The sequence below is a fragment of the Pleurodeles waltl genome, chromosome 8 (genome assembly GCF_031143425.1).
Source record: "Pleurodeles waltl isolate 20211129_DDA chromosome 8, aPleWal1.hap1.20221129, whole genome shotgun sequence".
NCBI lineage: Eukaryota > Metazoa > Chordata > Amphibia > Caudata > Salamandridae > Pleurodeles > Pleurodeles waltl.
Genome location: NC_090447.1, coordinates 14,305,957 through 14,333,376, shown reverse-complemented (window position 1 = coordinate 14,333,376; position 27,420 = coordinate 14,305,957). Strand labels below are relative to the sequence as shown.

The window sequence follows — 27,420 nt, the reverse complement described above, 5'->3', positions numbered from 1 at the left end:
TCTTTTTTGTTGCATCTTGTTAATTGTTGTCATATAAAGGAGTAACAGGTCAAGTTCAGTAGCTTCATGATACTGTATGTTTTTAAGTGATTGTTCAGCCTTACCACCTTGGTCTGCAGCAAAGTTAGCAATCAGGTGACTTGATGTATGGTACCATCTTGTCTTCTGACTTCCTGTGTCACATCCACAAAGGATGTGCAGCTGCCGGAGCCATACCTTTGGCAGACGCACCAGGCGTTCTCTTAAAAACACAGTCACTGAGGACCTTGTCCTGCTCGGGCAGGAGTTGTAGCGTGCAGAAGGTGGAGTTACAGTGGGTTACAACCCCTAGATAGATAACAACACGCTACCTCAGCATGACTCAAATCTATAAAAGGGATATTTGGAGGATAAAGCCTGGACGTGTAGAGTCCATCTGAATGTCTACTTAAAAGGAGTGTTCTTGGTGAACCGTAACCATTTAACGAACAGATTTAGCTGCCAATATTAGTTCACACAAATTAATTAGGGTTACAATTTCCTCCACATAGTCCCCCTGCTGATAGCACTTTATCCTTTGTCAGGTAGCCACCTTTGTTATGCAATATGGGGATACATATAGTAACCTGACACTCCTACAAATAGCAGTGGTCCCTGGGGTGCAAAAGAAAACACTGGTCTCTCTGAAAGAGGTGTAATCGGTACAATATGGACATTTAAAAGGTGTGTAGCTTCTAATCAGACGGCCATTTTTCATTGTTCTCCTGCTCAGTGGCCTGCTCCTATGATGCGTATATACAGTTCTAGGCACTACACTTGGATTTTATGAACTGCATGGCTCCAGCTCATGTAATCCAATTTGATTGCAGATCACACCATAATTTCACTTGTGTGGAGGTACCCTGAATGTCTGCAAGGCACCATCTGCCTTACTGTGTCTTCTGTGATCAGCACCACCTCTCCCTCATCCCCATTGTTCCTCTGGCTGGTCTGGCACTTTGCAAATATCTATATATAAACATCTTTGCAGCCTTCGTAAACAGAGTATCTAGATTTTTACCCAACAGGACACACATTCAAAATAATAGAGACTCACCACATGGCTTCTAGTGGAAAGGGCTCATTGGAACCTTCAACTTTAAAATGATGGCATGAAACACTTTGCATTACATACCTCTGGAATGGTAAGAGTCTGCAAGACCCAACCATGTGTTCAGTTAGCAGGAAGGCTATGTTGATACAGTGGGGCATAGTCACAAAGGCATTTTAGAGGACGTAAATTCCAAGCCCTGTAGTGCCTTTACATACACTTACATGGATTTTATGTTAATTATTTTCAAAACATCTTAACTGTGAATATCCAATTAATATGCATGTACAGGTGGTACAACTATAAAGGGCTCTATCCTCCTAGCACTCTTACTAATAGGGATGTGGATGTTTCAGGCTGGTTTACAAAGTTGAGTAAGAGTATGTGAAAGAGTACTCCTGTAATAACTACTTCCTAGACTTGTGAATGCTTTTGTAAATCAGCTTGCGTGAATACTCCAGGAGCATTAAGGGTAGCTATTCTCCCACACATCTGCATGGGGGACATTTGGCCAGATTTCGTGGAGGAACAGCTCTCCAGGACACATACACAGGCCCATCTAATGTAATCCCACATAGCTTATCTGCTTACCAATGCCCTATATGTTGTACCCTGTCATCTCTGAGTGGGCTCATCGTATACAGCCTCGGTGTGTACCAGTGCCTTCAGGGCTTGTGTTGCTGTCACTTTTGAGTGGACCCTATCAGAGTATATATCCTCGGTGTGTACAGTGCCTTCAGGGCTTTTGTGGCAGTCACTTCTGAGTGGATCCTATCATTGTATATAGCCTGGGTGTGTACCAGTGCCTTTAGGGCCAGTGCTGATGTCACTTCTGAGTGGACCCTACTATTGTATTTAGCCTGGTTGTGTACCAGTGCTTTCAGGGCTTGTGCTCTTGTCACTTCTGAGGGGACCCTATCATCGTATACAGCGTGTGTGTGTACCAGTGCCTTCAGGGATTGTGCTTCCTTCACTTCTGCGGGGACCCTATCATCGTATATAGCCTGGGTGTGTATCAGTGCCTTCAGGGCATGTGCTGCTGTCACTTCTGAGTTAACCATATGTTGTTTATTGCCTGGGGGTGTAACAGTGCTTTCAAGGCCTGCGCCTCTATCATTTTTGATTGTACCTCATTATTTGATAGCACAAATGTTTCATTGATCATTTATTGTATTTCGGAGGCTGTTATGCGACATGAGAACAGAGGCCTGTGGTTCTAGAGGAGCAAAGGCTCCAGAACAAGAACATTTACTAAAATGTTGCATTAGAGTTGCATCATTTTTTAAAATAGCAAAATACAAAATGAATTTTTAGATTAACTAAGCCACGCAAAACCCTATGTGTGTGACTTAGCATGGCTAAAAAAAGTAACGCATTGTAGTACATTGTTCTGACTTGCATTAATTTGTATCAGGAAAATGTTCAATGGGTGGAGCATGGGAGTTCCAAGTACCACTAAGTATTGTTTTTGTACAGGAAAGTATCTCTGTCTGCACAAAAGCAAGCTTGCCAGTAAAAAGGCATCTTTGGACTGTGGTGTGGGCGTGCCTCAACTTGCTCTAGGCTGCCTGAAATCTGCTGGCACTATAAAAGAGCGGAAGCGCAGCATATCTCAGTAGATACTGCACATTTTTGCCCTCTCCCTTTCACGTAACGCAGCACAGCACGCTGCCTTGCTGCACTGCCTTGCATAAAAGGTTAGTAAATCTGGCACCAAGGGGCCAGGTATAGTCGTTTTGCGCCAAATTTGCATCATTCTTTTACGCAAATTCAGTGCAAAACTAACTCCATATTTACACTTTGGTGCTAGACCTGTCTAGAGCCAAATCTATGGAGTTAAAGTCATTTTGTGGACATGGAAACCAACTTTGCGTCAATGAGATGCAAAGTAGTCGTTCCCGTGCAAAGAATGACTCTATTGCCATGATGCCATATTTATCTCCCGTGCTAAAATCACTCACGGAGGAAGAGGAGTCAAATAATGGTGCAAAGCTTGCTTTGCACCATTATTTAACGCCTGGTCAAGGCAGGTGTTAGGGGACTTGTGGGCCTATTTCCTTGGTGGAACACCATGGAATAACCCCACAGGTGCCCTCCCCAGTCCCCAGGGACAACCCCACCCACACCAGAGGGACAGCGGAGGATGGGGGACCCCATCCCAGGTAAGTATAGGTAAGTACAGGTAAGTACTTTTTTTTTAAGTGCCAGTGGGGACCCTGAAGTGGCCCTCCCTACATGGCACTGGGTGCAACGGCCATGTCCATGGGACCCTGGTCCTCTGTGCTGGCCATTGGGGTGGTGGGCATGACTCCTGTCTTTTCTAAGACAGGAGTCATGCGGTATGGATGGTTTTGCGTCAGAAAATGACACCAGGCTGGTTAGAGTTATTTTTTTCCACTCTAACCTGCCTAATGTCATTATTTGGTGCAAAACCCCCTTCTTCCATACCACCAGCCCGACCCGGCGAAAGTAATTTTCTTTTAAGCTAGCCTACACTTTGCACCGGCTTGCACCTTTCCATAAATATGGTGCCTGGCTGGTGCTCAGAAATGGTGGAAGCCAGTGCTAAACATTTTGGTGCAAGACTGCGTTGGTGCAGTTTTGCACCACAACGTATAAATTAGGGTCCAAGTGTGCAAACATGGCAGGCAGAGTGAGTAATCCACCTGAGTGAGTAAGCTCCTAAAAAGGCTAATAGAATTGTTTGAAATGAGATCACCGGTTTGTTAACTTTATATCAAGGTAGTTAAATAGTTGATGTAGTTTGAACTGCCGAAGCACAGAGGCACTATGAAGTTGAAAGTTACTTCTGCAACCTTTAAACATAAAGTGAATGGGACTCCAATAGATTTGTTTTTCTGTATATTCATTTTTGGTGTTTGATGGAGTACAGAATGGATGTTTCCCTTTTACAAATAAGTCCTACAGGTTTTGCTTTGTATATAATCAATCTTTTACGTAAAAAACTGTGCACACAGGTGATTGGACCAATAGAAAGCGCATAACGAGTCTAAGGATGGATTTAATAAAGGGGCTGATACACACTGGCAATCCTTAGCAATATTTGTGCAGTTACGTTTCTCATAATTCAGAGTGGATGGATAGATTCAGGCTGTATGTCTTCTGATGTGGAAGTCTTTAAGGTGACATGTGGCAGCTGAATTTAATGATGATTAATGTTAAATACCAATAAGAGTGCAGCTGTTGGGGTTACATGTCTGAGTTAATGGAGGCATTTGACCAAGATTATATAAGCTTTCGCATAACTCCACTCAGAAGATACAACACGAAAGCTGACTTCATGTGAAAGACACAGCTTGAGAAAGAGTGCATTGACAAGTAATATTCTTCCAGTCATCTCTCAATATCTTAGTCACATCTTCTCTAAAATAGGAAATGTAATGGCAGGGTGACAGGTACTCCAGAGAAGCACCTGCTCACAGACAGGTTACTACTCTATTTCTTGAGTTTGGAGTATATAGGGGAGGCAGGCGTGGGGCCTCTTCCACCCTCTGTTCTTCTCCCCTGTGTAAGTTTGTAACATAGGACCCTCCAGTGCCTGTAGATAAGGAGAGCACCAAGGGGCATATATAAGAGCCCCTAGCAGCATTCTGAAGCCACATTAGCGTCATTTTGTTTACACTAATGTGACGTTGGAAGGCCAAAAACGCTGCACCATATTTACAAAGTGGCACAATGCATGTATTGCACCACTTTGTAACCCTTTGCGCTACATTATGCCTGCACCAGGCATAATATATGCAACGGGGGCATTCCCCTGTTAGGGGGGCTGAAAAAAGGCGTAAATAATTCTTACAGATCTCCTTGCGTCATTTTTTTCAGCACTTTTAATGTCTGCTCAGAGCAGGCATTAAAAGGGGGCATGCCATTTAATACAATGGGCCCCTCTGTACTTTGTACTAACATGCTTGTTTCTGCTGCCCTTGAGCATCTTTAAACTAGGGTTATGTTTTTGGGTGATTTTCATTGAGTCTATAGGCTCATTAATTATGATCTATTCCAAAGAAGCAAAAGGTTAATTTTAATATTCGCTCACACGATTTTGAGTTTGTGCAAGAGCTCTTACATATAACAAAGCATTTTAACTTAGTATGTGTAAGACGGGTACATTTACACTTGCTTTCTCCCTTTTAATGGTTTCTTATCTTTGTTATTGAGTATGGAAATGTCAATAATAGGTCAATTGTTGCCAAATTGGTCCAGTATATAGTCTGAGCCATGGCGTTCAGCAGTTTCTGAGAATTAAAATTGGAGATCATTATCTGTTCAGTTGTGTCTAGTCTTCTAGACAAACCCCCCTGGATGTTCACAATATACAGAAGAGCAAGACCAGGGGTAAATAGAGATTACAGTGGGTATTTCTGGATGTTTATCTGTTCACTCTGATCTCCATAATAACCCTTTCTACACTCTTCCTTCCTCCAACCCTCCTGGCTCACCCCAAACATCAGTTAGTACTATGATCTCCCAAAAGCTCAACTAAATTCCTCCCTCATTTATCTCTCCTTTGAGTCATCCCAAACCTCATCTTACTACTATGATCTCCCAATTAACACTTTCTAGATTCTTCCCTCTTCTATCCCTCCATAATTCTATTCAATCCAACTAACAGACTCACATGTCCACTGCTAAAATTAACTCACATTTCCCTATACTAATTTACTACTAATACTTTTGGGTTGTGTAGTAGCGTGCTACTTGCCAAAAAGTGTTTTGATGCCTTGTCAGAGGTAATAAGTGGTGTAAAAGATACAATTATAGTCTATTAAACTTTGATTCTATCACCAGAGAAGTCTCACGCGTCCATCCTCTGAGATCTGACCATAGTTGCTTAAGATCAATATTTCAGAAGTTGTATCCAAAATCACTGTCTTTAGCAACAAAGGGCAAATCCAGCCACTATCAATGGCACCACCACTGCGCTTCTGGAACCAAGAAAAAATTCCATAGCCCGTTTAAAAAACATTACGGATTGAGGTGTTCAATTCAACCACATCAAAAACTTTGGTTGGATGCTGTGAAGTTCAAAGTAAAATCAGGCATGAATGGTTATAACTTTGTGATGGACAAGCTTGTTTGATGTAAGGAGACCGAGCTATATATGCAATGCAAACAAATTAGAGATCATGAAAACAGTCTGTGCGGGGTATGTTTGTAATTTGGGATACCTAAAGACATGTTTTTGGTACTATGCACTTTAAAAGAGGGCATCCCGCATTTGCGGGGCTTGGTCTGTATTGTGTTTAGTTGGTGACCATGACCAAATATGATGATGGTTTAGCTTGAAAACGTTGATTGAACTTTTAAGGTTTAATGTAGAGTCATAAACGGATGGTTACAAATTTGTGAGGGACATGCTAGTTTCACACAATCAGACGACGCGCAATGTTACAAACAGACAATATAATAAGTAAATAGAAGGGGTGTGTAGTAAAAGGTTTATGACGCTCTTTTTAGTTAAGTTACTATATAAACAATGATGAATAACATAGTTATTGGGAATGTCATAATGAGGAAATGTCTCTGTTTACTGAAAAGCAATAATGCATATTATGACAGAAAATTATCAAGTCTCGCTTTGAGTTATAAAGCAATTGCATTTTGTTAGTAATATATTTCTGTGCTCTATTGCTCGTTTGAAATGCACTGCATGTATGCACAGTCCATGCTGGGATGGGGATGAGGAGGATGGATCAAGTTAAGTTTAATTAAGGTTTGAAAACACTGCCACCTTATATTTTCAGTGAGGATGGTCAGGAAGAGACAATGTTATATATATATATATATGCATATGTATTTTTTAGGCCCTCACGAAGTCCCTGCATTTGGGATGAACTCGTTGGCTGGCTCTGCCTGTACTGGAGAGAAAAAAAAATCTGAAACTAAAGACACTTGAAAATTCCATCTGGAGAATTGGATTTCAGTGTAAATCGATTCGCTTTTTGACTATATGGCTTTAAGTGATGAGTGAGTCATAGTCCTGTTTCCATGGATCTTTGCAGAAACTTTAATGTATTATGACGGGAGCCCTTTTGCTGGCCTTATGTTTGGGACAGTCTGCATTTCATGAAATCAAAGGTTCATTTGATGGTTTATTTTCCACTCACATTGGGATTTCATAATGAAGGTTCCATTTTACAATCTGAAGATCATTATTTTTAAATGTAGGGTGCAGTGTACCTTCACATGAGAAATGATGTTTGTTTACCGAGGCATTTTATTTATTCTCTCAAATGAAAAAGTCATAAGAAACTTGTCGATCGAATCCCCCTATTTCAGAGAGGAGAGTGTAGAAAGAAGGAAACATTGAAATTGCAGCCAGTGGTAATATTTCTCTTTATAAATAAATACATTATTAGAATCATTGCAAACATTTTACTGCTAGCTACACAAAGGAGGGCTTCCCTTTTCTGTTGTGCTCCCTTTTTTCCAAAAGATCTTTTGTGGGGTACTAACATATCTCAACACAACTGTTGGATCGACTCCTAGGTAAATTAGTGGGATCCTGGAAGATCCATGATATTTTAGTAGGAGCCTCACCTACAGGTACCCCCTGTGGCACGCTTCATCACCGGATCCTCCCCACTACACCTAATATGAGTGGGTGGGCTCAATGCAGTTTGTAAGCGTAGCTCTTAACTAAGCATGAGGAATTTAAACTGCAGATTAAAATCGCCTGCCGGATCCTAACTCCATTTTACCATTGCAGTCTTTTGACAGCGATAAAAACAGAAAAAGGTTTCTGGGTATTATGACCCATAACATCAGTGGGTTGACATGTTTCAGACCTCTGTGTTCCACTAAGGGTCAGCAGGTTTTCGTCAGTACCAAAAATTATGTTTAATCCATACTATTCGTCATTGGCATTACCAACACTATAGCAATTGCACTGAACATATACCATGAATAATGCACACAACATGCAGACCATAATGGACCTTTTCCTCTTTACAGTATATGTAGCATATATGGCTGTATAGGGCAGTGGGGTGGGTGATTCATTCATTAAAGGACATCATCCTCCCGTAGCACAGAGTTGGCTCTCAACACACCGATGTACTTCAACATATTTTAACTATTCAAAACAGTGCAAATTATTTTAATTTTGATTCTTAAGAAACACCATTTTTGCTCTATGTGTTTTTTACTTTCGGTTTGGTTATGTTCAACTGATTTGTGATCCCTCTGCTGCTGCCCAGCCAATGCGTAATACGTTATCTCTCGTGTATTCTTCAGCCAATGCCTGTTTCCTGAGTGATCTGGCATTCCTGAGCTCAGACGATGCCTGATTTGTGATCCATCTGCTGATGCCCATCCAATGCCTGATTTTTTTAGCTAGATGGTATTCCCAGCCAATGCCTGGTTTGTGATTCCTTCGGCATTGCTCAACCAATGCCTGATTTATGATTAATCTGCTACTGCCCAGCCATTGGCTGAATCATGAGTGATCTGACTTTCCTCAGCTGATGCATTATTTGTTACCTGTCTGCTATTGCCCAGCTGATGCCTGATTTGTGATCAATTGGCTGCTACCCAGCTGACACCTGATTTGTGTGCAATTGGCTATTGACTAGCTGGTGCCTGATCTGTGATTCTTTGGCTATTGTCCGGCTGATGCTTGTTTCGTGATCCTTCTGCAGTGTGAAGCAGTCCTTTAGCCTGACGATGATGATCATGAGGACACATCTTCATGATGCTTGCTTGTTTTTATTGCAGTGAATAATTAGGAGTGTGTTTGCCCCAGGCTTGTTCCCCTTTGTGCCTGGGCTAACAACAGTACATAGGTTTGGTGGCACAGGAACAACTAGCCACTGTGAAACTTGCATCATCTATCTATCTTACTGGCTGTGCAGAGACCACCTTGTAATCACAGGGGCTCCAGCATGTCTCACAATGCACTTTATATCCTGCACTTGATGCCATGTATGCTGCTATTATATGAATTATTCTGTCATCAAAACAGATCATTTGTGCGACTTTAGAGCATTTTGCAGTTTGTATATACTGCACAACTTGTTTTAAAAATGAGATGCCTTGCCATTAATTTGGACATCAGAATGATACCTAGTTTCTGCTACTGGAAATTGAAACGAATGCCTATCTCTTATACCTAACTTGACCTTTTTAAAAAAAGAAAAAGAAAAATGTTTTTTATTGTTTTTAATTTTTATCTTGATTTCAAATGTTACAATTGTCTTGTGAAACTTGGATGGCTAAAATGGCCAAAATAAAGTTTGAAAATTGCATATCACCTCACAGGATCCTGTACCAAGCACACAGGGGAGCTTGAAGAGTTCTATTATATTTCTGCTTCCTTGTGTCGTATACCCCATCTTCCATGAGGCTCTGATTAGACAGCATCAGTAGTATGATTCTCTTTAGTTCCATGAGAGCTAGGCTCCAGAAGGGACAGATGGACAACAACTCGGGGCATAATTATTATTTTGGTGTACATTGCAGTGCAGCAAGGTAGCTTACTGTGCAGCGATGCGTGACATTGAGAGAGCAGAAATGCTTCATATTTATAAAGATTTGGAGCATGTCTTCTCCCTCTGTGTGCCGGTACACTTTGTGCTGTCTAGGAACATATTTATGAGAAGGGTTACATCACTGTTGAACCACGCAGTGGGGTGTATGCATGAAACAAGCCTAAAATACATTTTATCGCACCACTCAAGACCAGCTTGCATGGTCGTGAGTAGCTAGATAAAACCAGAGTGATGCAATGCAACGTAAATCACTGCAGTGCCTTACTCTGCCCCAGGGATGCATTCAATGGGTGCTGTGTGGGTCTTCCCACGCAACACTAATGGATTTTGACCCATTCCCAGATTTACTAAAAGTGGTAGACCTGGGAATGTGCCAAAATGTTAAGCCTTCCAGGTGAGCCATAACAAGGAGAAATATATTTATGCCTCAGGGACTGTTTTTGCGCAGGAAGGTTTAATAAGGTGATAAGAGTGTCATTTATCTGTTTACTGACTTAGGCAAGGGGATGTGTGGAAAGACTTAGCCCCGTGCATGTGATAGAGTAATTTTGTTGTCCTGACTAGTACAAACCTCTTAATAAATTGAATTCTATGTTGTTCAGTTCAAAAAGGCATTTATTCAAATATACTAAAAAGAAATAAACCACACAAATTAGATCATTTACAACAAGATGCAATCATTTTGCAAATATGCAATTCCTTTTCTTTAACACATGTAGAAATAATCTAAAAAAGGAATAGCATCAACAATCTCATAGTTAGAAAACTGATATCAACAACAAATTGCATCATTATGAGAATTAAAAAATATATTTCTAACAAGGTAATACATTCTTTTATCAGTGTACATGGATAGTTCCTTAATACATATGTCACTAGTTAAAGCTGACATACCTAGCATAAACCAGCTATCTGCCTTTGTCAACTGTTCCAGCAGCTGTTGACCTTACAACTAGCAGCTGGCCAAAGCATATATTCAAAGGCTCGCAGTCCATGGCTTTAGTAAGAAAATCTAGATGGCAGGGGTCAGATCTATGATGGCTGTACATGAGATACATCAGCCAGAGAGTTTTGTTGGTAGACTATTCTTCAGACCCTTTCTGCTAACACTTTGCATCATGTTTCAGCACAACTTGCGAACAATCCCATACGCAGTGTCATGTGAGCATTACAAGACTGTTTTGGTGAACTGGATACCAAAACAAGACAGATATCCCATCCATCATAGTTCATGTGCCACAGGATATAATGCTCTTGTAAAGTGGCTGCCGAGACAACAGCCAGGTTTGTGCTTGAGTATCCAGTCAGTCAAACTCTAAATGAGACTCAAAGACATCCGGAGAACTATTGCTCTTACTGCTTTAAGACAATGTTATTCTACCTTCCCAGATTCTTTAAGGATAGTGCTGCTTATGGCTTTAATTAGACATAGCAAATTCAATTGTCACCTAGTTCAGTGGTGGATTTGTCTCCTTTGAGATATTATGCACAGTGTCACTTGCCTACCATCTCTAAAGTCATGTTAAATGCTTCCACATTTCTACCTGCTCCTATGCTGTGGACAATCGGGCCTGTCTTAGATCTGGCAAGGGAGTAGTTTGGGGTGTGGGTGCTCTAGCATGCTGGGAAAAGACCACACCTCAGGCCAGACTACAAATTCCTGCAAATGTAGGACAGCATTGTAAAGCTGCATTTGTAACTTTATCTCATGGGACGACGCAGCTCATCCTTTGACCTGGGTAGATCCTCATGGCAGTGGGGACATTTTCCACTGTTGTAAAGAGCCTGTGAATTGCCTATTTTTTTTTTACTTCACAAGCTTTGCAAAGTACATCGCTCAGAAAATTATGACTTAACTAGTAATGTAGCTTCAGAGCATTGCACATCCTCTGTTTAGATGTACTTAATGTTGAAATAATTGGTAGAGGCTACTTGTCTATTGAAAACACTCATAAAAACAAAACGTACTACGGTACATGCATCTGTTTGACATTGGGAGTACCACTGTCAATATGCTCCTCCTGTCTTCTACTAGCTTGTGAAAGTTCCACTCAGTGGGTGCATTGCTGGACTCTAGTCTACTGATAAATTAATTTTATCTATAGTTATGTTCCCTCATGCAGCAATTTTAGCATATATTTTAGGCGTGTTCTGTCCATGCCTTCACCAGCTAACTCCTTCTTATTTTGTGATCTTCATGTTTTCTGATGGTGCCAAAATGTGTTCTTCCAATAATATTATGTCTGTTGTTCATTTCAGGCGTGAACAGAATAATATAACACTTTGGAAAGAATATACACCCCAGGAGTCCAGCACTGGAGCACTGAATCGCAAACACCTCCACAGCCACCATGAACTTCCCCTGTGTGCTCAGGTACGCCGGGATGAATGAGATCCACACACTGACAAACACCAGCATACTGAAGGTAATAAGCTTGGCCTCGTTGAAAGTTCCAGGCAGATTCCTTGAGAGAAAGGCCACAATAAAGCTGACTGTGGCCAGGAGGCCCATGTATCCCAGCATGCTGTAGAAGAAATGTGTTCCTTCATTACATTCAAGAATTATCTTTCCATTATCAGAAATGAGGTCAGGCTCTGGAAATGGAGGAGCGTTCACCAACCAAAGAGCACAAATAAGAACTTGTATCAGAGAGCAAAGAGAGACTATGAAACTTGGAGTCTTTCCTCCCAACCACTTCCTCGCTGGGCTGTTGGGAAGTTTGGCTTTAAAGGCAAGAACAGCAAGTATAGTTTTTGCAAGTACAATGGCGATGCTGATGGAAAAAACAATCCCAAAGACAGTTTGACGCAGCATGCAGGACAGGTTTGAAGGGTGGCCGATGAATATGAAGGAACAGAGGAAACAGAGTATTAAGAAGAAGAGGAGGAGGTAACTGAGCCTCAGGTTGTTGGCTTTGACGATGGGAGTGGTACCATATTTAAGAAAAATTCCTAGAATGCAAGCAGCTATGAAAGCCAAGAAGGCAGCAGTAAAGGAGAGTGTAAGTCCAAGGGGCTCATCAAAAGAAAGGAACTCTATCAACTTTGGGATACATTGGTCATGATTATCATTGGGCCAGTGGTCATCTGGACATTTCATACATTCATCTGTTTCTGAAGCAAAAAAACACATGTTATATGATTCCTTTCAAGAGTTAAGTAAACATATCTGTTTTATTGATTTATAAATATGCAGTTTTTTTACAAAAAGTTTGGACATAGTAGGCACTTTGACTTTTTTCCTCTCACAGATTTGTCATTAAGGAGGTCATTAGAAAATCTCACCTTGATGTGCACATAGTTTGGAATAATTGGGTTTCTTACTTTTACAGAATTAAAAATTGGGATCCAGATCATATTTCTTGAAGGTGTTCCCAAATTGAGTATTTCAGAAGTAGGTTTATTTAGCACTATGTTTGACAGTGACTGAATTCATCAGGATGGAAACAAGTAACAGTGGCCTCTCGTGTTTATATTCCTACACAAGTGGTGAGGGACGGTGGGTAGTCAGGTGGAAGTGGGTGTGTAGAAAGAACGAATCCACTTTGTTCAGAATACTAAGCTTTAAAAACAAGCTTGGGTCTAGCTACATCACTGTATAAAAAATGTATGTAATGACAAATATTGCTCTTTCTAGGATTAACCTTTTGCTGGTGAGATGAGAATATTAGATGAGAATATGATTCTTTCCACCTGGCAGTGCCGATAGCTCGTCTTCATCAGAAATTAGTCCCAGTCATTATGAAAACCTAATGACAACCTCTTTATTAACTTTTGATTTCAGTGTACAGCAATATGCCTTGTTCACATCATTTATTAGCCTTGGCCAAATGCAAGCCTGTCTGCACCTGTCCAGGCCTGGACCACACCCAGCTCCACCCCTCTGATCAGGCACAGGTAAAGACTCTCTTGTGCTACCTGGAGCAGCTTCTCTATTTTAACCTTGAGAGCCGGTCTTTGGATAAAGTGGTGATATTAAAGACTAATTCAGCCCCCTAGCACAGTACCTACCATAGCCTCATCTTCACCTCCATTTTCAAAACCCTCTCATTCTGGGCGACCTAAGGAACGTATCTTTAAATGTTCCTTATAAATATCTGTTCTTTACTGAATAATAAACTAGATAGTTAGGATTTTATTAATGGTCATAAGCAGGGTGTTATCTTCTTAACTGAACTGCGGCTTAACTCTATCGCCTCTACAGATGTTGGGGAAGCTATCCCTGGCTGCTCCATGATTCAACACAGCCAATCAGTAAGACAGGAAGGAGGGGTTGCTATTGTTTTTCAAAAAGCTTTTTCTCACTCCACTGTGCTGATAAGCTCAGTTAACAATGTAGAGGGATTGATCTTTAAGTGAATGCTAGCTCCCAATTTATTTTTCTCTACCTCTGTAGTCTACAGGGCTCTGGGATATGATTCAACCTTTACTTTGGCACTGATCAAATTGATTTTTTCATATGCCATTAACCCCTTCGCTGCCAGGCCTTTTCCCCCTCCTGTGCCAGGCCTTTTTTTGCCTATTTGGGGCAGTTCGCGCTTAGGCCCTCATAACTTTTTGTCCACATAAGCTAACCAAGCCAAATTTGCATCCTTTTTTTCCAACATCCTAGGGATTCTAGAGGTACCCAGACTTTGTGGGTTCCCTTGAAGGAGGCCAAGAAATTGGCCAAAATACAGTGAACATTTCGTTTTTTTCAAAAAAATTGGAAAAAGTGGCTGCAGAAAAAGGCTTGTGGTTTTTCCCCTGAAAATGGCATCAACAAAGGGTTTGCGGTGCTAAACTCAGCAGCTTCCCAGCTTTCAGGAACAGGCAGACTTGAATCAGAAAATCCAATTTTTCAACACAATTTTGGCATTTTACTGGGACATACCCCATTTTTGCAGTTTTTTGTGCTTTCAGCCTCCTTCCAATCAGTGACAGAAATGGGCATGAAACCAATGCTGGATCCCAGAAACCTAAACATTTCTGAAAAGTAGACAAAATTCTGAATTCTCTACGTTTTACTCTGTAACTTTTCCCTGCAATGTCAGATTATCGAAAGCAATATACCGTTACGTCTGCTGGACTCCTCTGGTTGCGGGGATATATAGGGCTTGTAGGTTCATCAAGAACCCAAGGAACCCAGAGGCAATAAATGAGCTGCACCCTGACGTGCGTTTTCATTCTATACCGGGTATAAAGCAATTCATTTGCTGAAATATAAAGAGTAAAAAATTGCTATCAAGAAAACCTTTGTATTTCCAAAAAGGGCACAAGATAAGGTGTTGAGGAGCAGTGGTTATTTGCACATATCTGAATTCCGGGGTGACCAAACTAGCATGTGAATTACAGGGCATTTCTCAAATAGATGTCTTTTTTACACACTCTCCTATATTTGGAAGGAAAAAATTTAGAGAAAGACAAGGGGCAATAACACTTGTTTTGCTAATCTATGTTCCCCCAAGTCTCCCGATAAAAAAGATACCTCACTTGTGTGGGTAGGCCTAGCGCCCGCGACAGGAAACGCCCCAAAGCGCAACGTGGACACATCCAAATTTTTGGAAGAAAACAGAGGTGTTTTTTGCGAAGTGCCTACCTGTAGATTTTGGCCTCTAGCTCAGCCGGCACCTATGGAAACCTACCAAACCTGTGCATTTCTGAAAACTAGAGACCTAGGGGAATCCAAGGAGGGGTGACTTGCGGGGCTCGGACCAGGTTCTGTTACCCAGAATCCTTTGCAAACCTCAAAATTTGGCTAAAAAAACACATGTTCCTCACATTTCTGTGGCAGAAAGTTCTGGAATCTAAGAGGAGCTACAAATTTCCTTCCACCCAGCGTTCCCTAAAGTCTCCCGATAAAAATGATACCTCACTTGCGTGGGTAGGCCTAGCGCCGGCGACAGGAAACACCCCAAAGCGCAACGTGGACACATCCTAAATTTTGGAAAAAAACAGAGGTGTTTTTTGCGAAGTGCCTACCTGTAGATTTTGGCCTCTAGCTCAGCCGGCACCTAGGGAAACCTACCAAACCTGTGCATTTCTGAAAACTAGAGACCTAGGGGAATCCAAGGAGGGGTGACTTGCGGGGCTCGGACCAGGTTCTGTTACCCAGAATCCTTTGCAAACCTCAAAATTTGGCTAAAAAAACACATGTCCCTCACATTTCTGTGGCAGAAAGTTCTGGAATCTGAGAGGAGCTACAAATTTCCTTCCACCCAGCGTTCCCCCAAGTCTCCCGATAAAAATGATACCTCACTTGCGTGGGTAGGCCTAGCGCCGGCGACAGGAAACACCCCAAAGCGCAACGTGGACACATCCTAAATTTTGGAAAAAAACAGAGGTGTTTTTTGCGAAGTGCCTACTTGTAGATTTTGGCCTCTAGCTCAGCCAGGACCTAGGGAAACCTACCAAACCTGTGCATTTCTGAAAACTAGAGACCTAGGGGAATCCAAGGAGGGGTGACTTGCGGGGCTCGGACCAGGTTCTGTTACCCAGAATCCTTTGCAAACCTCAAAATTTGGCTAAAAAACACATGTTCCTCACATTTCTGTGGCAGAAAGTTCTGGAATCTGAGAGGAGCTACAAATCTCCTTCCACCCAGCGTTCCCCCAAGTCTCCCGATAAAAATGATACCTCACTTGCGTGGGTAGGCCTAGCGCCGGCGACAGGAAACACCCCAAAGCGCAACGTGGACACATCCTAAATTTTGGGAGAAAACAGAGGTGTTTTTTGTGAAGTGCCTACCTGTAGATTTTGGCCTCTAGCTCAGCCGGCACCTAGGGAAACCTACCAAACCTGTGCATTTCTGAAAACTAGAGACCTAGGGGAATCCAAGGAGGGGTGACTTGTGGGGCTCGGACCAGGTTCTGTTACCCAGAATCCTTTGCAAACCTCAAAATTTGGCTAAAAAAACACATGCTCCTCACATTTTTGTGGCAGAAAGTTCTGGAATCTGAGAGGAGCTACTAATTTCCTTCCACCCAGCGTTTCCCCAAGTCTCCCGATAAAAAATGATACCTCACTTGCGTGGGTAGGCCTAGCGCCGGCGACAGGAAACACCCCAAAGCGCAACGTGGACACATCCTAAATTTTGGAAAAAAACAGAGGTGTTTTTTGCGAAGTGCCTACCTGTAGATTTTGGCCTCTAGCTCAGCTGGCACCTAGGAAAACCTACCAAACCTGTGCATTTCTGAAAACTAGAGACCTAGGGGAATCCAAGGAGGGGTGACTTGCGGGGCTCGGACCAAGTTCTGTTACCCAGAATCCTTTGCAAACCTCAAAATCTGGCTAAAAAAACACATGTTCCTCACATTTCTGTGGCAGAAAGTTCTGGAATCTGAGAGGAGCTACAAATTTCCTTCCACCCAGCGTTCCCCCAAGTCTCCCGATAAAAATGATACCTCACTTGCGTGGGTAGGCCTAGCGCCGGCGACAGGAAACACCCCAAAGCGCAACGTGGACACATCCTAAATTTTGGAAAAAAACAGAGGTGTTTTTTGCGAAGTGCCTACCTGTAGATTTTGGCCTCTAGCTCAGCCGGCACCTAGGGAAACCTACCAAACCTGTGCATTTCTGAAAACTAGAGACCTAGGGGAATCCAAGGAGGGGTGACTTGCGGGGCTCGGACCAGGTTCTGTTACCCAGAATCCTTTGCAAACCTCAAAATTTGGCTAAAAAAACACATGTCCCTCACATTTCTGTGGCAGAAAGTTCTGGAATCTGAGAGGAGCTACAAATTTCCTTCCACCCAGCGTTCCCCCAAGTCTCCCGATAAAAATGATACCTCACTTGCGTGGGTAGGCCTAGCGCCGGCGACAGGAAACACCCCAAAGCGCAACGTGGACACATCCTAAATTTTGGAAAAAAACAGAGGTGTTTTTTGCGAAGTGCCTACCTGTAGATTTTGGCCTCTAGCTCAGCCAGGACCTAGGGAAACCTACCAAACCTGTGCATTTCTGAAAACTAGAGACCTAGGGGAATCCAAGGAGGGGTGACTTGCGGGTCTCGGACCAGGTTCTGTTACCCAGAATCCTTTGCAAACCTCAAAATTTAGCTAAAAAAACACATGTTCCTCACATTTCTGTGGCAGAAAGTTCTGGAATCTGAGAGGAGCTACAAATCTCCTTCCACCCAGCGTTCCCCCAAGTCTCCCGATAAAAATGATACCTCACTTGCGTGGGTAGGCCTAGCGCCGGCGACAGGAAACACCCCAAAGCGCAACGTGGACACATCCTAAATTTTGGGAGAAAACAGAGGTGTTTTTTGTGAAGTGCCTACCTGTAGATTTTGGCCTCTAGCTCAGCCGGCACCTAGGGAAACCTACCAAACCTGTGCATTTCTGAAAACTAGAGACCTAGGGGAATCCAAGGAGGGGTGACTTGCGGGGCTCGGACCAGGTTCTGTTACCCAGAATCCTTTGCAAACCTCAAAATTTGGCTAAAAAAACACATGCTCCTCACATTTTTGTGGCAGAAAGTTCTGGAATCTGAGAGGAGCTACTAATTTCCTTCCACCCAGCGTTCCCCCAAGTCTCCCGATAAAAATGATACCTCACTTGCGTGGGTAGGCCTAGCGCCGGCGACAGGAAACACCCCAAAGCGCAACGTGGACACATCCTAAATTTTGGAAAAAAACAGAGGTGTTTTTTGCGAAGTGCCTACCTGTAGATTTTGGCCTCTAGCTCAGCCGGCACCTAGGAAAACCTACCAAACCTGTGCATTTCTGAAAACTAGAGACCAAGGGGAATCCAAGGAGGGGAGACTTGCGGGGCTCGGACCAGGTTCTGTTACCCAGAATCCTTTGCAAACCTCAAAATTTGGCTAAAAAAACACATGTTCCTCACATTTCTGTGGCAGAAAGTTCTGGAATCTGAGAGGAGCTACGAATCTCCTTCCACCCAGCGTTCCCCCAAGTCTCCCGATAAAGATGATACCTCACTTGCGTGGGTAGGCCTAGCGCCGGCGACAGGAAACACCCCAAAGCGCAACGTGGACACATCCAAAATTTTGGGAGAAAATAGAGGTGTTTTTTGCGAAGTGCCTACCTCTAGATTTTGGCCTCTAGATCAGCCGGCACCTAGGGAAACCTACCAAACCTGTGCATTTCTGAAAACTAGAGACCTAGGGGAATCCAAGGAGGGGTGACTTGCGGGGCTCGGACCAGGTTCTGTTACCCAGAATCCTTTGCAAACCTCAAAATTTGGCTAAAAAAACACATGCTCCTCACATTTTTGTGGCAGAAAGTTCTGGAATCTGAGAGGAGCTACAAATTTCCTTCCACCCAGCGTTCCCCCAAGTCTCCCGATAAAAATGATACCTCACTTGCGTGGGTAGGCCTAGCGCCCGCGACAGGAAACGCCCCAAAGCGCAATGTGGACACATCCAAATTTTTGGAAGAAAACAGAGGTGTTTTTTGCGAAGTGCTTACCTGTAGATTTTGGCCTCTAGCTCAGCCGGCACCTAGGGAAACCTACCAAACCTGTGCATTTCTGAAAACTAGAGACCTAGGGGAATCCAAGATGGGGTGACTTGCGGGGCTCGGACCAGGTTCTGTTACCCAGAACCCTTTGCAAACCTCAAAATTTGGCTAAAAAAACACGTTACTCACATTTCTGTGGCAAAAAGTTCTGGAATCTGAGAGGAGCCACAAATTTCCTTCCACCCAGCGTTTCCCCAAGTCTCCCGATAAAAATGATACCTCACTTGTGTGGGTAGGACTAGCGCCCACGAAAGGAAAGGGCCCAAAACACAACGTGGACACATCAAATTTTTTTATAAAAAGCAGTGCCTACCTGTGGATTTTGGCCTGTAGCTCAGCCGGCACCTGAGGAAAAGTAGCAAACCAGTGCATTTTTGAAAACTAGAAACCCAGGGGAATCCAAGATGGGGTGACTTGCGGGTCTCTGACCAGGTTATGTTACCCAGAATCCTTTGCAAACATCAAAATTTGGCCCAAAAAACACTTTTTCCTCTCATTTCGGTGACAGAAAGTTCTGGAATCTGAGAGGAGCCACAAATTTCCTTCCACCCAGCGTTCCCCTAAGTCTCTCGATAAAAATGGTACCTCACTTCTGTGGGTAGGCCTAGCGCCCACAAAAGGAAATGGCCCAAAACACAACGTGGACACAACATATTTTTTCACTGAAAACAGAGGTGTTTTTTGCAAGGTGGTGGTGTTTGGCCTGTAGCTCAGCCGGCCCCAGGGGGGGGGCAGAAATGCCCTAAAATAAATTTGCCCCCCCAACCCCCACCCCCTCCCGCCGGGAGCGACCCTTGCCTACGGGGTCGCTCCCCCTGCGTGACATTGGCGCCAAAAAACAAATCCCCGGTGCCTAGTGGTTCTGCCCCCTTGGGGGCAGATTGACCTAAACTCTGCCAATCTGCCCCCAGGGGGGCAGAAATGGTCTAAATACAATTTGCCCTCCTGGGGAGCGACCCTTGCCTGATGGGTCACTCCCCATCTCTAAAAAAACAAACAAACAAAAAAAAAAAAAACACAAAACAAAATTTGCCCTGGCGCCTAGAGGTTTCTGCCACCCCCCGGGGGCAGTTCGGCCTAATAATAGGCCGATCTGTCCCCCAGGGGGGCAGAAATGGCCTAAAATAAATTTGACCCCCCAACCCCCACCCCCCCCCCCCGGGAGCGACCCTTGCCTACGGGGTCGCTCCCCCTGCGTGACATTGGCGCCAAAAAACAAATCCCCGGTGCCTAGTGGTTTCTGCCCCCTTGGGGGCAGATTGACCTAAAATCGGCCAATCTGCCCCCAGGGGGGCAGAAATGGTCTAAATACAATTTGCCCCCCCAGGGGAGCGACCCTTGCCTGATGGGTCGCTCCCCATCTCTAAAAAAAGAAACAAAAAAAACCAAAAAAAAATTGCCCTGGCGCCTAGTGGGTTCTGCCCCCCCCTGGGGGCAGTTCGGCCTAATAATATCCTAATTTAAATCTGCCACCTTAATTCCAATAGAATGCCACTTTCACCACCCCACCATCAGAGTTGCTGGCTGGCTAACACAATTCCCAAAACAAGACAGCCACAGACGAGAAATAAAATATAAGGGTCGCCCAAACATATCAAGAGTGTTGAAACATATAAGAATTTGAGCATGTGTAAATGTACATTGCATAAGATGACGTAAACATTTAGTAACACGGATTTTGCACATACTAACTTTTTCCCACATGTAAAATATTAACCCCTGTGGGGGAACATTTTTTCTTACGTCCGCCAAAAATATATTTCCTGGTCTGGAACGTCACTTTCCACCCTTGGAAGCAGCTTTACACAACCCTGCCTTAATATTCCGTGCGAGTAATTTAGATTTATGGACACAAATTAAACTTTTATGAATTTTGAATTCGTACAAATGTACACATTGCTTTCCCTCTGTGAACTGAAATGTGTTGGAAAGACAACAAACACATATCAGCCGAGATTGAATCTTCAAAAAGTATGCGTTTGCTTGTGTGACCTAAAAGGTCGTTTCGCACTGTTTTAAACGGGCACGCATTTTTTCCATTAATCTTGAGAACATTAGGAAACTGCTGAAAATGAAGACGCTGAAAAATCCAGAATTTCCATTGAAAGATACAATTGCAAAAAAATTACAAACACAGGTGCCGTTGAAAAAAATGCTTGCAAGGTAAAATAAATCAAATCTATCAGCTCCTTCCGGCTGCCTGCTTCCTAATCCTGCAGGATGCCTCTTCTCACGGTGGGCTGGTCTCAATGTAAATATTGAGCTCATTAAAGATTCTTGTGTACATTTCGCAGCAGCGCGGGCTATACACGTTTAATAGGTTAAACCCGTCCTTAGCGGTATTGCAGCCATGATTCTGAAGGTTTAATTCCCCTTTCCAGAAGGCAGGATGAGCTGTTCCGATGCAAGGACCCCCCAGTCCTCGTGGCGAGCAACCAACAATCTGTTCCAAAAGCTGCAAGAGACGGAGGAACGCCAACACCGCCGACACAAGGAGCTGCTGCCCCCACCTTCATGGTGGGACCTGGCCGCAAGTTGGCACAGTGCTAAACATACATAAATAAAAGTGCCTGTAGGCTAGAAGCGAGGTTTACAGAGAGGGAGGTTTCTTAAGGTGTACACTAGCCTTTTGGGTTGGATGTGGTTTAAACAGGCGAGTGCCCATTAAAAGCAGATGACCTTCCTCAGTAACACGCTTGTGGCGGGAAAACACCCTGAGAATAACGATACAAATTCAGTAAAAAGATAGGAACGAAAAAAGTCTGACAAAATATTAGGCATTCATGTCACAGTGTGTGTGAGGAGAATGGAACACGTAGATTGTATGCAAGTACTAAAGACAAGTCTCTCAAATATGCTAAAAAAAGCATGCCATCTTTAGTTTCCACTGTGTTTAATGTTGACATATTTTTGATAACAAGATATTAAATGGTACATACCTAAAAAAGAACCAAAAAACAGCACTTCAATACCACCGCTAGAGCTGGCGCTGTTAGCACCATGGCCACCGTCAGGGTAAAGGGTACAGACAAAAGAGAACAAGCATTTACAATGCAACGGGTCTCGCGTTTGCTCATGTTAGAGCTGATAGCGTTGTAAACTCCTAACCCGACTTTTCACCTATCGGCAAAAGTGCATTTATGTACGTAAGCCGAAAAGATGCAATTAACTATATAAAGCGCTCAACTTCTTCCAAGCGAAATCGAGCTAGTAAATCAGAGAAAAAGTAGTCCAAGAGCTGGACAGAAAAAAGCGAGCCTCGCATGTTTTCTGTACTTGGTCGATGCACTCGAGGAGGGCTAGCCACCTGAAAAGGCATGACGTATGCGTGCCTTCGACTAATGAAAGCAAGCAGATTTAATTAGGCAAGCCCACGAACCAATAAAAAACACTGACGAGAAGTTGACAGGGCTCCGAGCCCTTTTCTAAATACAAAAGAGTCTCCCTGCGATACGCATGCGCGAGCGCATGCAACGCAGGCTCGACCCTAAAAATGAAAAGTAATGCAATTTCACATGTGAGCCAATTTAAAGAGCTACGCCATGAGCATGAAGGAGGCTAATCAGAAGAAAAAGACCAGTCCAGTTTCGCCTTTTCTGGCCGCCCATCATTAACTGCAGCTGTAATTGGGACCATATGGAAAACATGGATCTTCATATGTTTTCAGTACTTGATCAGTGCGCTTGAGGAGGGCTAAACAATGGAAAAGACATGACATATGCATGCCTTTCACTAATAAATCAAGCTAATTTTAAAAGAGAAGCACACAAACCATAGAAAGTGATTGGCATGACATGGGCATGGTTAAAAGCCCACAGAGAGATTACAATAGGGGTCAGAGCACTTGCACGCTCGACCCTGAAAAGGCTAACACGGGTTCTTGACTTCCAAGGAATTACAGGGGCATCTCATTAGCAATAACTGACATGCTGCAATCGTATGTGAACTTCACCCTCACTCAATATCTTGACACTAACAATACTTTGGGTGCCACACAATGTGGCTTTCAAAGTACTCATTCAACAGAATCAGTCTTGTTCAGGCGACAGACAGTTTGAAACATCAGTTGCATGACAAGGGTAATACATTGTTTATATTACTTGATCGCTCAAGAGCCTTCAACATCACCTCCCAGGGAGAAAGTTGACGAAGGTGCCCTCCTGGATTGCAACAGAATTTCTAAAACACCAATAGCAAACTGTAAGAGCTCTCGCCTATTCTTCCACTCCTATACTCATTGACTGTGGGGTACCACAAGGCTCTACCCAATCCCGACACTCTTTAAGATCTGTATAGCCTGCTTGCTAAACTTGTAAAGGGATATAGCTTCAAACGGTTCTCCCATGCTGATGACACTCAATTGTTCTGCTGACAGACGATGGGCAGATTACATGTAAATTCATCCAATGTATTATATCAGTGGCCACCTGGACGTCTCAAAAACATCTAATGTCCGTCCAATTTAGTATGTAATCTGGGAGTCAAATTTGACTCCCAATTATCCTTTCAACCACAGATTCTTCTTTGCCTTCACCTCTTTCGCCCAGGGAAGCATGGTAGAGGTACTGGTCATCTCTAGGTTGGACTGCTCCAATGTCCTATATTTAGGGTTTGCTAAAATACTCACTGACAGACTGCAGCTTGTTGAGAATGCTGTAGCTAAGTTGTTGCTTAGCCTTCCTAAATACTGCTCAGTCTCATCTAGACCTTCACTGTCTCCCAGTGTTGAAACACATTCAATTTAAAACACTATAGCATATCCACAGAACGGTCCATAAAGTTGGTCTGACAGGTCTATAGAATATCTTTTCTGTTTACATCCCTTGCCTTTGAGGTTGGTGAATACTTTTGTTTTACAAATACCTAGACCTTGAAGGGTTAGACAGGGTCAATGAATCAGGAATTTGTAAAGTGCACTTCTCACCCGTGAGGGTCTCAAGGTGCTGAGGAGTGGGGGGGAGATGCTGCTACTGCTCGAACAGCCAGGTCTTGAGAAGTTTCTTGAAGGTAAGGATGTCTTTGGTCTGATGCAGGTGCGTGGGAAGAGTCTAACACGTTTTGGCGGCGACGTGCGGAGCGGAGATGCCAGGTTGGGGTGTTGAAGGAGAGCCGTCTGTTGAGGTATTCTGGCCTGGTCTTGTGCAGTGCTTTGTGAGCGTGGGTGAGGAGTTTGAAGATGATTCTCTTGTTGACTGGGAGCCAGTGCAGGTTTCTCAGGTGGTCTGTGATGTGGCAGTGGTGGGGGATGTCCAGGATCAGGCGTGCAGAGGTGTTCTGGATGCGTTGCAGCCTCTTCTGTTGTTTGGCCATGGTTCCTGCGTGAAGGGCATTGCCATAGTTCAGTTTGCTGCTAACGAGGGCTTGAGTGCCTGTTCTTCTGGTTTTGGTGGGTACCCATTTGTAGATCTTTCGGAGCATGCGGAGGGTGTTGAAGCAGGAGGAGGAGATGGCGTTGACTTGCTAGGTCATGGATAATGAGGAGTCCAAGATGAATCCTAGGTTGCGTGCGTGGTCGGTGGGAGTCGGAGCGGCTCTGAGATTGGCAGGCCACCAGGAGTCATCCCATGCGGAGGGGGTGGAGCCGAAGATGAGGATTTGAGTTTGAGGCAGCTGCTCTTCATCCATTCTGTGATGGCCTTCATTCCTTCATGGATGTTGGTCTTGGCGGAGTCCTTGGTGAGGGAGAGGATCCTCTGTGTGTCTTCGTTGTATGTGATGATGTTGAGGTTGTGGGATCGGGTGATGTTAGCGAGCGGGCCATATAGATGTTGAAGAGGGTCGGGCTGAGGGACGAACCGTGGGGTACGCGCCAGGTGATTTTGGTGGCAGCTCTTCTGCGTTCCTGGGAGCAAAATTATGGAGTAGCCCGTTGGCTCTTATCTCGGTCCCAGAACAGTCCATCTTTCTTAAGGACTCCTTGTCCTATTAGGATTTTATTTGTATTTTTGGGTCCCGGTCGGGGGTTTTATCATGTAACAGGACCTGGAAGCTCATCCTTGAGCATATGCTTGCGCTTTATAAATTCAAGTTTTATGTAATTTCATTTTCCACTGGCTGGAAAACCTAGGACAATGACTGGCAAGAGTGAAGGAGTCCTGCTTGAAGAGTTAAGATCTGGGACCCCAAAAAGTGTTAGTAGTTCTAAAGAATTCACCCCTTGCCTCTTTAAATAATCATGTCTTTTGTTCCACATTCTCTTGCATCTGATTAGAACAGGAACAGTGCAGGATTTTCAGTACTCCTGGAAAAAAAGTAATATCATTTATGGGGTACTCCCAGTAGAATGATACTAAGGCAGTTTGTCAAGACTTTTGCTGTCCTTTGTCGACAAGATGAGGAGAAATCCTGCAGCTGCTGTGTTTAATCCCCTTTGGGAAGTGTTGAATGTACCCAGCATTGGAGACATTTTAGCTATGCAGTCATCAGGAGATTTAAAGGAGCTGCAACACAGTGTTGCCGCTAATTTGCTACAAGTGTTTATCTACTTTGTCTTTTAAGACATAAAAGATTGTGGAAATAATGAAATCTAACAAAAGTATCTATTGTGGATTACATACAGTTCTAAATATCTTACCTTCAGCAAAATGTATAGGAACAAACATTGTCAAAGTCAACATTGGAGAAGGGATCAAGAAGCAATAGTAGAACTTGTCTAAAAACAAGCAGCAAACACATGTAAGAAACATTAACAGTTCAACAAAAAATAATAATAAAATCAAACACAACCTAAATGAATGCATAATAAACATTGCAATTCAAAGGGAACAAGTGACAATTATTGAAAATGAAGATTAAGCAAGTGAATGACATATGAAGACCTGATTGATAAATTATTAGATAGTTGTTATCAACATTTACACTTCTATTTTCCTTGTATTTTTCCTAATACAACAGGCAGCATTATTCCAATATGGTGTGTTCAGTGTGTGTTTCATTTAGCCTGGCATCCACATGCTAGCTCTTATGTGGCGTACATTTACATTGTTCCTCATTAGGGAATCAGACCAAAATCTCACTGTTTGTGCCATCAGAGTTAGTAACTTGTATAAATGGTGCGTCAGTACTTTCCTTATGCCATTTTGAGAACTGTAAAACTGCACATTATGTCCCATCCATGCCTATTACATCATATGACCACGGCTTCCATGGAAAATCTGTAGTAAAAGTCCAGCTGCTAGCAGCCCTTTGATATTTCATCAATAGAACCTAGTGTTCAGGTCTTGCAGTTTCACTTTTCCTATTAAATGTACAGGTCTACAAGTCCCAGCATGGCAGCCAGTTTACTGCTTTGTGATTACCAATCCTCACCTTGAGAAACTGTGTTGTTGGCCGACTGAGGTGTAAGGACTTGTCTAGCAACAGCCACAATCCCTGCAGGGTGAACCACAGAAATGCACTAAATGAACCTGTGCTTAACCTTGCCTAGGCTTGGCACAAAAAACCATCAGGCTAAACTTAGAGGCAATGTGTAAAGCATTTATGTAGCACACACACAGTAATAAAGTGAAAACACAACAAAATAAAAATCCAAATCCAATTTAGAAAAATAGAGTAAATTGTAATAAATTATCACCAAAACTACAAAACTTTAATTAATAGAACCAGAGTTTAGAATTTTAGCACCGTGGGCCATTGACATCTGGTTGCGGTAGGCTGGAACAAAGTCAAAAGTTAAGATCGTCTGCGATAGAGTGCAGTTCGAATATACAAAGTGGATAGGGTCAGAACTTACCTTTGGAACTTTTTAAACAAAGGTCTCTGAGAAGGTAGAAGTTTAGTGGAACAAGGCTGCAGGAGTGCCCAAGGAGGCAGCATTGTTATCAGAAAGCCACAGTGAAGATTTTTACTTTCTGACTTAGTTGTTGTGATGGAAGTAGAAAACCTGCAGCGGGATGAACCAGAAGGCTGTAGCTAAACAAAGTTCCACGAGGTTGGAAACGCCTTTCATGAAGGACTGCTGAAAAGGATTTGCGGCTGCGGAGAAGAACAAAGCGGGAGAAGCTGCCGAGTTAACCTGACCAGTGATGCACCTCAGGCAGATTGGCGAGTAGGTTGGTCCTGGTCTCCTCCTGGTTCTCAAAGCATGTTTTGGCCACAATTTGTCTAAATCCTCAGTGTTAGAAATTAGCCATATGGGCACATTTAGAACCAAAAACCAAGGGTCCAAGCATGATTGAACACCTCTTGGGGGTTCAGGACTTTCTCAGGCTAGGTCTAAGTGCAGGTTTAGGATGGTGGGTGCCTGTTATGTCCCTGTGGCTCTGAACAGGAGACCAGTAAACTTACCCTTAGAGCCACATGTGGAAGTCCTGCATGCAGGTGAAGATGCAGGTCTCAACAGCAGGGTGGTCCGCTGAGGGTTCAAGGCAGGCTGCCGGCAGT

The 27,420-nt window shown here is 43.3% G+C and overlaps 1 protein-coding gene across 1 annotated transcript in view; it reads right to left on the bottom strand.

The window, feature by feature from the left end:
- Positions 1-11,749: 11,749 nt before the first annotated feature.
- The window catches only part of LOC138249286 (vomeronasal type-2 receptor 26-like), a 90,439-nt gene continuing 74,768 nt past the window's right edge, over positions 11,750-27,420 (bottom strand). The window contains exon 3 of the mRNA XM_069203241.1: positions 11,750-12,693. Coding sequence (XP_069059342.1) covers positions 11,750-12,693 — 944 coding nt within the window. The remainder of the gene's footprint in view (positions 12,694-27,420) is intronic.